Below are 12,145 nucleotides of genomic sequence, written 5' to 3'. Positions count from 1 at the left end.
GCATTTGGTGGTCAGTTTTGTTTTGTACTACATTTAGATGGAATACTTGCCTGATTCGATCAGAATTATTTGGAAATCCCCATCATCTGCGGCGACGGCGGACCAAAACCGAAAGACTTCGCAGCACTGGTACCCGTGGCGCCATCTCGCGCCCACCAGAGAAACAAGCTCTCTACGGGGGTGGGTGGTGGGCTTGGAGGAAGGAAAATTTTTTTCCTTCCTCCATGGCGGCGGGGGACGAGTTGGACTCGCATAGCCAAGTCACGGGCATGGCCTTCTCTTGATCGCTGTACAACCGCATTTTCGGTGATGTCTTGCGCTGCTTCGCAGCAGAGAGCACCAAGCAAAGTAGCACATCTGGGTTTCTCCGGTGGGCGCGAGATGGCGCCACGGGTACCACTGCTGCGAAGCCTTTCGGTTTTGGTTCGCCGTCGCCACAGACGATGGGGATTTCGAAATAATTCTGACTGATTCAGGCAAGTACCCCATCTAAATGTAGTATTAAACAAAACTGACCACCAAATGCAACCTCTGAGCGAAATTTGAGCCCGAGCAAAAGTGCGGTTAGGCCGAGAGAATTTTTTTTTAATTTTCTCTGATTTATGCAACACGCGATATAAGCAGTTAATAGCAAAGATTTAACGAAAGCTTCAACATGTGCGTTTGTGCTTCTTACTTTTGTTATTTTTCATCTCTGGCATACCTCGGCACCATGAGCGGTGGCTCACTCACACTCACACTAATTACCACTCGCACTCACTACTACTCACACACACTCACACTCATGTCCATTCACACTCGCAACCACTCACTCACACTCGCACTCATGACCACTCACACTCACAACCACTCACTCGCAAACACACTCATGTCCACTCACACTCACAACCCCTCACTCACACTCACACTCATGACCACTCGCACTCACAACCACTCACACGCACTCACACTCATGTCCACTCACACTCACAGCCACTCACTCACACTCGCACTCATGACAACTCACACTCACAACCACTCACTCGCACTCATGTCCACTCACAACCACTCACTCGCACTCATGACCACTCGCACTCACACTCATTTCCACTCACACTCATACTCATGTCCGCTCACTCGCATTTACGTTCAGTGTACTGTTTCCTTGTTTGCTGACAACGGAGGGGATGAGAGATTTACTGGCGCGGCGACTGCCCTCGTAGCTTCCCCAAAATTATCCTGAGTCGCAAAGATGTGGTGGTGAGCTGCCCAGGCTTTGTCGGGCTATTTGGCCAATTTGCACAGTTTCGATGCTCGAAGAAAGTAGTCACTCATCACGCATATTCCATGCACCGAATGCTATGCACCTGTGCTCCTGCGCTTGCTGCTGAGACGATGATTGCCTGTATAGCGTCAGCAGCTGAGATGCTTAGACAAGCTTTTGAACAGTGTCCATAGGCGTGCGCAGGGTTCTCCATGAGAATGAGCCAAGTTTTAGCGCAGTGCCCCCCCCCCCTCCTCCCCGCCCCCCACCCCAACCACATCTCACCTAGGCCCCTGCCGCCAAAACGGAGAGCAAATATGAGGAATGATTATAAAACATTTATTTCCATGTGATAGAATTGCTAAATATACAGGATATTATAGAGGTGTAGTTTTTTATTTTAATCTGTAACATCGGCAGAGGAATATAGGGTATAGAGAGGATATAGCGCGGCTGATTTTTTTGACGCTCAAAATGTGAACAAGTGAGGGGCAAGATTCACAATATTTCCAGTGTCTCCACAAGAGGTCTTGTCTCCACCCAGACGAAGACAGTCCTCTTGTTGAAACGTTCGCAAACACCCTGAGGCTTTCCCTCCCTTGTTCACCACGTGAGTACCGGCAGAGGAAGGCAGTCATTGCGTCGCTGAAGCATTGATGTAGCATCGCGCTTCCGGAGTAATTTCCGTTCTCTCTAGACCACAGAAACTATGACAGATTTGTTTTTTGGTTACTGTCACAGCAAAAAAGAAACTGAAAAGATTGCCTCCAAAATAACCTGGCAAGTAAACAGTTCTTAAAACGCAACATCAGAGGTCTTTGGCCGTTCAAAAACCTGCTTGGCGGTAGCACTGCACTGTAAACAATGACCGAATAGGTCCGACAGATTAAATGTATGGGGCAGACTTGGCTATTTGGGGGGAAGGGGAGGGGGGGGGGGCGCACCTCCTTCCCTTGTGCGTGTGCCTATGACGGTGTGCAAGTAATAATAATGAGTTTGCCTTGACAATATTCTTGGATGGTGTCTAATTACCAAGATTTGGTCTTCCTTGACAATGACGTGTCCGTGACTCTGCATCAACTCATTGGAGTCAAGTGACGATTATGAATACTTTTCGCGGCATGGAAAATGGAGCGTGTTTTTCAAAAGATCGAGTGATTTCCTCACGCAAAGGAAAATGGCTGGAATGGGTCGCAAGTAGAGGATTTCCCCGCGTAATAACGATGCTAGGGGAGGTTGCCATTATCAATCCATTTACAAAACCTACTAAGCTTACTATGTGTGACCGATATGTGTACTGTACATATCTGCAGGCAGTACGTTTTCTGTATCGCCCATAATCCCTGTCTGAAGGAAGTTTTACAAACCAACGCGGTGTTTTTGAGGCCAGTGCATGCGGAGACCACATGCGCATCCGCGTGGTAATAGGGGGTGCTTACTTTGCACCCGATTATTCTCCAACGTCGTTCTCGGAAGAATGCATATGCAGCTAACTTGTTAGCCAATTTGAGCCAATCTGAAATGATATGAGTTTACTGGGAAAAAGCGCCATCCAGAAGTTCTTGGTGGAAATCATAGTATCTGCGTCAAGTCATGCCTCATGCTGTCCATGCAGATATCAGTTAGGGCAAGATAGCTGAAATCGATGCGTGCCAACAGAAGTTAATCCCCTTGCTGTACACGAAAAATGAACAAAATCGCATTTCACGAGCTCATTTCGGTTTCACTCGCCCAATGCCGAAGATTAGGCGGCACAAATGAGAACCAAGCCTCGCAACATGCAGCGGAAGCTTGTATGCAGTTGTTGACTTGTTAGGAGAAGGTAAGTGACGCCAACCAAGTAAAATACAGAAAAAACAGAAAAAACACGACGTTTCGGGACCGGCTCGGCCCCTTCTTCACGGTGTGACTACGGGCGAGCGCAGCTTGGCTTTTTAAGCCCCTGCGTGGAGGACCTCCGGGTCAATGGCCGCAGCCCATGGACATAGGATGAGGGGAGAGTCCCCAGGGAACGATTAACATTCTCTCATGTTTGCTGAATGTGCCACGACTCGAGTAGAAGCCTCCTGCGTGGGTTAGCTTCCGTTTCCAATACAATGGTGCTGTCGAAGTCAATTGGATGGTCACACCCTTCGCAGTGTTCGGCCACGGCGCTGCGTTGACGATTCATGTGACGGACGTCCGCTTTGTGTTGGCTCATCCTTTCCGCGAAGTTCTTCGTTTCCCCTATGTACGAAGCCGGGCAGACGGAACACGGAATTTTGTACACGACGCCCTGGGCCTTTTCTCTGGGCTGCCGGTTTTTTGGGCGGGGGAGAAGGTGACCAATAGAGCTGGTCGGTTTGTGCGTTGCCAGCACCCCTTCTGCCAGCACCCTAACAAGACAGACTTCTGTCGAATGTTTTCTTTTGAGTTGTTGAGTTGCCAGGGCAGCCCCCACCTGCTCATATTGCCACCGGCGTAATTCTGCTTACATGACGCTGACGGGAGCCTATTCATGACCAAAGAAAAAACATGTTTTTTTGGACTACGGGAAGAGCGTGGAGGAGCATAATATTCAACTTTTTCCTGTGCTGCGAGCACAGTCCAGAGTCGCATATGTCGGCACCCTTCGAACTGTTTGTGAAAAGTTCCTGGCCCCCCTTCCGCCCGCCGCCCTCAGTTTTCTGTTCTCTTCTGGTAACATTTTCGGCTGTGGCGTCGTATGTTTTTTTCTTCAGTGCCTTAGCAGCACTCGCTTGCACGATACCTTTAAGCGAAACGAAAACTGTCGTCCTAGCTTGATTCTTATTAACTTTCAGTCGCGTGTACTGCTTTTCTTCTTTATTTTTTTTTCTCGAGTGAAACGGTGACAATACTCAGACACATTCTATTTTTTATGCCTTTCCCGAGTACATAAAAATTAATTTCGACCTGTACGTCCAACCAATCAAAAAAGGTCCGGCTATTTGGTTGCCACCTCATATCCACTGCCGAAAATCGCCGCAACGTTTCATCACAGTTGAGTTTCCCTCTCAATCTTGTAGAGGTAAATTACGTTGATGATGATTATTGAAGGGTGCTTGACGTCTTGCAGATTCGATATTGCTCGATCACGTTGCCAGAGGACACTTCTGGAGAGATTAACTTTTTATTACCAATTAATAAAACAAAGAAAGATACAAGCAAGGAGAAAACTTGTTTACATTTGACTGACCAGTAGCTTTACGTGACGAAACCAGCCCTCGGTCCCGCCCAAACACTTGATTTTAAACCCTATGACCCTGCCGTCGGTGGAGACAGTAACCAATCAGGTAACTCCACAAACATCAACCCAATAAATCATTGGGGAAAGGAAAACGTCGCCAATCAACAACTGTAAAAGGACAACACAGCCAATCAGTTATTTTGGAAAAAAGATAACTCACCTCCACAAACACTGCCCAAATATGTACATTTTCCACCATCAAGATTTCGGAGGTTTCTCCCTTCGTCCCGCGAGCTCCGCAAACATTCTCGATTTCCCACGGTGCAGGTTGTTTCAACCTCTGGTAAACTCAGGTTCGGGGAAAGTCACCTCGAGGCCCATCTGTTGAGTACCGTCACTTACAAACTGTCTTCAAGCCTGTAGCTAGCGTGGCAATGTCCTGTTGATGCGTGCTGCCATAGACATGGGACAAAAGCTACACGACGAGGATCCGCCTTTCCGCAAGAACGTGCACAGTGGGATGCGACCTGACGTATATGTTCCCGGAGGGTGTTTGACCTTTCCCTTATTATCGGAATCCGTCGCTATCCCGCTCCCCTTATACCGCTGGGCAGCCAATGTGACTCATCCCCCTCCCTGCAGTTGTGCGGAGGGCAGAAAAAAAAAAACTCAGTGGACATTCCTTTATCGCGAACCCGGACGCGACAAACAATGCACAGGACCGCGAACTTCACTACCACTATCAGCACGAAACAATAATTTCTGGCGCAAATTAAAACATAAAATATTGCCGTTTTGGATATCTCCTTGGGCGTCAAAGATATTACCATGCCTGATGCTATGCACATAAAAAAAATAAATTATAAAAGCCACATGCTTGATTTCCGACGCTGGGCTCTTTAAGTACATGATAGAAACAAGAATCCTCTGGCGTTACCGAAAAGCGCACTTGGTTTTCGCGTCGTTTCCGGGCTTGAGCCGGGTTTGTGCAGTTCAAGACCTGGGATAAAGGAGGTCGGGTTACCGCATGGGTTAGAGCCTATGAACAAATTACGGCCAGACGAGAGCTCTGCAATGCGCACACCTGGGCAAAGAAAAAAAAACGAAGTCCACTGCAGCACCCGAGGTCCCAACTTACGGTAGTTATTGCCGAGCAGCGGACAGTCGTTGTTTCAGCAGTAAGCATTTTAACTCATATGTATACGAGATCGAGCCATGCGGGGAGCGTGGCAAGAGACATATATCTATGTTTTCAGGACTAGCAACGCGAAATTCGATAAAGGGTCTCAAAAAACTTGTAGCGGCTCATTGCATCCGCGAAGGGCCTGCGCCCGTGCCAACGGTGAACTACAAAAGCAACGAAAGATTGCCGTTCCCGTGCCAGCGGAATCCTTTCCTTCGGTTGTCCAAAGACACCGGCATGATGCCTTATGCTGCCTCGAGCGCCTTCAGTAGTGAATATTTTCTTCCCCGCAGCTGTCAACAACATGAAAATAGCTAAGCGGGTATCAGCGTCACGAAACATGGGCGACCGACTTCGCTGTCGCTTCCACCCACCACTCACATCCACTCATTGCCACTCACATCCACTCATTGCCACTCACATCCACTCATTTCCACTCACAACCACTCATTGTCACTCATATCCACTCACAACCACTCATTGCCACTCACGCCCACTCACGCCCACTCACATCCACTCATCAATCATACCCACTCATGTCCACTCACACTCACGTCCACTCACACTCACACTTATGACCACCCCCACTCACATCCACTCACTCGCACTCACACTCACGTCCACTCACACTCACGACCATTCACTCACACTCACACTCATGACAACCCACACTCATATCCACTCACTCGCACTCACACTCACGTCCACTCGCACTCACGACCACTCACTCGCACTCACACTCAGACCACCCACACTCTCATCCCCTCACTCGCACTCACACTCTTGGTTACCGACACTCATATCCACTCACTCGCACTCACACTCACGTCCACTCGCACTCACGACCACTCACTCACACTCACACTCACGTCTGTGAGTGTGAGTGTGAGTGAGGCGATATGAGTGCACTCATGAGTGAGTGTGCCGACCTATGATCTCTGGTTGCTGCCTTCGCTTTGTTTTTTCTTGGGTCAACTTATTCTTCTAATTTGTATTTGATGTCTGGACAGTTTTGACCTCAGATTTGTAGCAGTCCCTTCGTAAGCAGAACGCCTGTGTGTCTCTCCTCATCTCGCAGGTGTTCTACGTGTGGTTTGACGCCCCAATTGGCTACCTCTCCATTACGGCCAACTACACGAAGGACTGGGAGCTCTGGTGGAAGCAGCCTGACCAAGTGAAACTCTACCAGTTCATGGCCAAGGACAATGTTCCTTTCCATGGCATTGTGTTTCCAATGACACAGCTGGGCACACACCAGAGCTACACGTCTGTCGACCACCTTGTAGCCATTGGTGAGAGCATACTTCCCCGACTATGTGTAGGTCACCTACAGAAGTATGGCGTTTTCTTTTTTTCGAGGTGCTTATGATTTGTGGCAGAGCAACCTGTGGCAAAGGGTGAGGAGGATTGTAAATTTTGAGTTTATGCCTGCCAGTTTTGCTCACAACTTTGATGCTTTCAAAAATTTAATGTTACGGCTAGCCATTGAGTTCTGCTCCAAGAAAAACAAATTTGGTTTTTGTATGTACTGTTACAACTTTTATCAGCTAATGTGTATGAAAGATTGCTTTGCTTGTCATCCTGCTTTTGTTTGCTTGTGCCACCGTAGCACCTCTGTGTCCCGTTTCGAATGCTAATTTTATTTCGAATAGTGGTTTAATAACAGCATCTCGGGCGTTATGTTTTTCTTTTTTTTTTTCATTTCCTCAGAGTACCTCAACTATGAAGATGCAAAGTTCTCCAAGAGTAGAGGTGTAGGTGTGTTTGGGAATGATGCTCAGGACACTGGTATCCCAGCTGACGTCTGGAGGTTCTACCTGATGTACCAACGTCCAGAAAATCAGGTACTGTGCTTTGCTGTGGTGCAGTAAAGTTCACCACTTTCTGGCAGTGTTAGAGCTGCGTTTTCATGGCAGCAGAACTTAGCAGACAGATAACAGGAAGGACCAGCTTAAGAGCACTGCATATACTTTGCATATGGACCTATATGATACAGTGCCTTTGTATGTAGTTATACCGTAAAACGTAGTTAATCCAACCTTCGTTAATTCGGAGATCTTGGACTGCTGCCGGAGCCCTGCCAGGCACCCGTGTAAGTCTGTGGCATTGGGAGCTCATTTATTGTTCGAATGCCCCGAGGCTGGCATCAGTTAACTCATGCTGGCTCCTGAAATGGCAACGTGGTGAGGTATGACCTGCTCAACGAGCGATCGTCCAATCGCACAATTCATTGTTTACTTTTTATTTTTTTTTATTTATTTATGAATACTGTCAACCCTCATTTGAGGGTCATTACAGGGAGGGAAAGTGAAGAGAAAAAAAAAATGCATATATAACCATACCACTCCCCTCTGACGTGCGTGCAACGGTAGGCATGTTGATGTTCGGCAGGCTTCCCTTCAATGGACCGGAGGTCCGGCCATGTAGTATCATCATCATAACTTTGCCTCTAGGCTGCAGCGATGGTGGCTGTCTACCGCACATATGAGTAAACCAGCCGAGCATATAGCTGCGCTGCATGCCATTTAAAACGATGGTCGCCTCATCTTTTTTTTTTTTTTTGTTACACCACTTGAAGAAGCTCCAGCACTATTGTGTTAGGCCAGAAGAGGCCGTGGAAACCATTACCATTATAGAGCAGCTTTGCTTGCAGCACTCCTGATAGTTTGCATGAATTAAAGCATTTGACAGCACTGTGAAATATCCCTGTCGCACAGTTATTGTCTAAGAAGAAGACAATTGCCTTGGTTTTCAACAGATAATTATCACATTCACATGAACTGTTCTTGACAGCTTTGGGGGGCCATTCGATAATTCAGACGATTTTTCCACTGCCTGCATCACTTTTGCTGGTGTGCAGTTGCTGTCATGCTTGCTGGTCATGGTTCCCAGCATTGAGATATATAAAAACGGGTGCATCCACTGACAGAAAAATTTGGAATAAAAACCATCTCCAGCATTTTTACCAAAACTGTTCTTGAATCGAGCTCCTTGTACATAAGTTTTCCATTGCATCGAGAAAAAAAAAAGAGTCCTTAAAATTCAGTTGTCAGTCCTCTTACTATTGCGAGACAAGACAGCACATGTCTGAAGATCTTCATCTGGACAACTTACCGCATTGTGCATGCCACCAAAACCAAAGATGAGCGGTGATGGTTATGATGATAATTTGTACGAATGAAAGGTATTAAAGTTCTCACATGGCATCACTTCACAAAACTTTCTAAATGCTGTTGCCAAACATCCTTATACCTAATGTTCTAAACAGCTACGAATCTAACCAGTTTAGCATGTATATAACCTCCGACCACATGATTTAAAAGTGTACTTTGTAAATAATATTCCATAACTTTCTTTTCATATATTGTAGTTTTGTGTATGTATCGGTGTCCTTTTCCCCTTTGTCATCAACCCAGCAGTGTATAACTTTCAAATGCATTTGTTCAGTTTTAATTGTTTTTTCTAGTTTCAAACTACATCTCTGTGTAGCCATCCGTTCAATCGTAAATATTATAAATTCTTTCTATAGTGTGCTCATATGTGACCTGCCACCGTTGTATGTATGTGTTTATTTTATTTACTATTTTGTAATGGCTCTTAGATAAGCCACAGGCATTTTCAAGCTATTTTCTTTAGCTTTTGGCCTGTGGCTCATTCTAAAGACTGTATGCACATTTGTAAAATAAAGTTTGGATTCAATCAATCAAACCAATCTGCACTTGCCAAATTCGTCGGTGCATTGCCAACGCCTGCTGTGCAGTTTTTGTGTATTGGAGGTTAAAGTTTTCGCAGAATTAAAAAAAGAAAGCCTTGCAGAAGTTTGGTCTCCTGGCACGTTTTTTACCAATCCGTGCATGATTTTTTTTTTTCGTTGCAGGACACGAGTTTTTGTTGGAACGACTTGCAGCTAAAGAACAACTCTGAGCTGTTGAACAACCTTGGGAACTTTGTGAACAGGGCGCTCACCTTCCTGTTCAATAACTTTGGTGGCGTGATACCCGAGACTATCATTGTTGAGGAGGACAAGGTGGTCATAGCTAAGATCTCCGCACAACTGGAGCACTACATCAGCCTCATGGACAAAGTCAGGTGAGTGTGCACTGGCTTTTTCTTTGCTTCCCAGTGTTATTTTGAGTAGTGAGGCACAGCGGCCACTTTTAGACACGTAGAAAGGAAGGTGTGATGCTCCGTTTGCCAGAAGCAAGCAAGGCAGCAAAACCCTTTGCACTACTTTTACCCACGCTCTAACAAAAGCAGCCGCTGCGTATCTCCGCAGGTAGGGTTTGAGACTAGCGGCCACACGTTCTTGTGCTCCCTTTCTTAAAGGGACACTGAGGAGAGCTCTATTAATATTTTTTTATAGCAAAATCCGATAGTTCGGCACTTCATGGCTTTGTTGCCACTTGGCTGGCAGCGAAAGATGCATTTATTTCTAAGAAATTTGGATTCGAAGTTGAAAAAGTTTTTCCCGCCGCTCTGATTCAAACTTGGGATTCGTCTATGACGACACAGGACTAAGTGACGTGAACATGACGTAACGCAGACTCCGTGATTTCTGACCGCCAGCAGTGCGGCCCAGCAGCAGCCGAAAAGAAAGCTACCGCCGGCCGCACGTTGAAGGCATCTATCGGCTATTGCGGCCGTCGCTTCGGTTATGTTTGCACCGGCGTTTTGCCAGCGTTACAATGGATCCCGTTCTCGAAGTCGTCAACGAAGTTCTCGCAAATAGACACCTTTAGCATACTGTGTACCTTGTTACCGTTAGCGGAATACCGGGAGCCCGCCTACCGCTGTCAGCAGGCGCTGATTGGTCCCGGCGCTGCAGGAGCGCGCGTAGCTGTCGGGTACATGGCGCCATCTGGCGACGTCAAGGAGATTTGCGCATGCATTTGCTGCGCCTCAGTGATTCGTGGCTTCTCGTGTCCTAGTGTTGCTGGAACTATTGGTTCTAGCAACACTGTTTTGTCCTATGACGGCGTGAAGCTTGTACTTGCGAGTTTGGCCTGTGGCGGCGATACCTGTATTTTGGTTCTTGCTCTTTTCTACGTTACAAGAGCTTTGTTGTCAGTATGAATGGCGTTTTTGTAATCAGGAGCTGGTATTCTGTCAATGCAAGTCAGCTTCAATTTCTCCTCAGTGTCCCTTTAAACCTGATGACAGTATAATTCACTTGGTGCGGGTTTTAACTGGTTTTAACAGTTAGGGTTTACAAGGCTTTACAAGTGCTGTGCAGCATGTGGTTGCTCAGGGCAGCTTCAGAGCTCTTGTTTCCGCTATCCGTTCTTTTTCTTGTCTCATGGAGCTTAAAAGACGCTATTTCTAGACTCCAATAGACAATGATTGTGTAGGATTGAAGTTGCCATTGTGGAAACAATACAGAAGCCACTCGTGCCGCTACTTCTTACACTCTGTGCTGCCTTCCTTCCACCGATAGCTGCTCAGCCACCGCGGTGGCTCAGTGGTTATGGTGCTCGGCTGCTGACCCAAAAGACGCGGGTTCGATCCCGGCCGCGGCGGCTAGAATTTCTTTGGAGGATAAATTCTAGAGGCCCGTGTACTGTGTGATGTCAGTGCACGTTAAAGAACCTCAGGTGGTCGAAATTTCCGGAGCCCTCCACTATGGCGTCTCTCATAGCCTTAGTCGCTTTGGGACGTTAAACCCCATAAACCAAACCAAACCGATAGCTGCTCAGGCGCACAGAAAGCCATCACAGGGCATTTTGGACGTTCAGTTCATGCAGAATGATCACGAGAGCCACAAGCCTTGCAAATATCAGAGAAGTATGTTGTGCTTACTATAATTAGTTTCTCTGCGTCGCACTTGCTTCTCGGCTACTATTGCCACAAGGCCATAAAGTGAGAGGACGCTTGACAGTTGCAAGGACGTAGACATTTCTCCCAAGTTTTTGCCTTAACCTACAGTTTAGTTGTCACCCCAGCCAAATGTTTGTATAGGCCAAGTTTTGGTAGTGGTATTAATACTGTATTTGGGTAAGGCCGCCGCGGTGGCTCAGCGGTTATGGTGCTCGGCTGCTGACCCGAAAGACGCGGGTTCGATCCCGGCCGCGGCGGCTGGAATTTCTTTGGAGGAGAAATTCTAGAGGCCCGTGTACTGTGCGATGTCAGTGCACGTTAAAGAACCCCAGGTGGTCGAAATTTCCGGAGCCCTTCACTACGGCGTCTCTCATAGCCTCAGTCGCTTTGGGACGTTAAACCCCATAAACCAACCAAACTGTATTTGGGTAAGTTGTGCTGAGGTTTCACTGCATCGTACAGAGCGAACTGCAACTGTTAGGATCACACAGTTATGTTCCGTCGTTGTTGACTTTTTTTTTCTCTCTCTCTTTGTAGGCTTCGAGATTCAATCCGGTGCATCTTAAATGTCAGCCGAATCGGCAACCAGTACATCCAGTTCCACAAGCCCTGGGAGCTTGTGAAGGGCTCGCCAGAGCAAAAGTAAGCACTCCTTCTTTTGTCCTCTTGCAATGTCATTTCGCAGACTGACATCTTGAACTGGGGGTACTGCGTTGAG

General features: G+C 47.1%; 1 protein-coding gene across 1 annotated transcript in view; it reads left to right on the top strand.

The window, feature by feature from the left end:
- MetRS (methionyl-tRNA synthetase 1) overlaps positions 1-12,145 on the top strand; it is a 29,907-nt gene that overhangs the window by 9,035 nt on the left and 8,727 nt on the right. The window contains exons 14-17 of the mRNA XM_089548035.1: positions 6,692-6,905; positions 7,324-7,457; positions 9,491-9,702; positions 11,965-12,069. Of these exons, the coding sequence (XP_089404161.1) occupies positions 6,692-6,905; positions 7,324-7,457; positions 9,491-9,702; positions 11,965-12,069 (665 nt within the window). The remainder of the gene's footprint in view (positions 1-6,691; positions 6,906-7,323; positions 7,458-9,490; positions 9,703-11,964; positions 12,070-12,145) is intronic.

This window comes from Amblyomma mixtum, chromosome 6, assembly GCF_055824585.1.
Source record: "Amblyomma mixtum isolate Tamu chromosome 6, ASM5582458v1, whole genome shotgun sequence".
NCBI classification, from domain to species: Eukaryota; Metazoa; Arthropoda; class Arachnida; order Ixodida; family Ixodidae; genus Amblyomma; species Amblyomma mixtum.
This window is presented reverse-complemented; position numbering and strand designations above follow the sequence as displayed.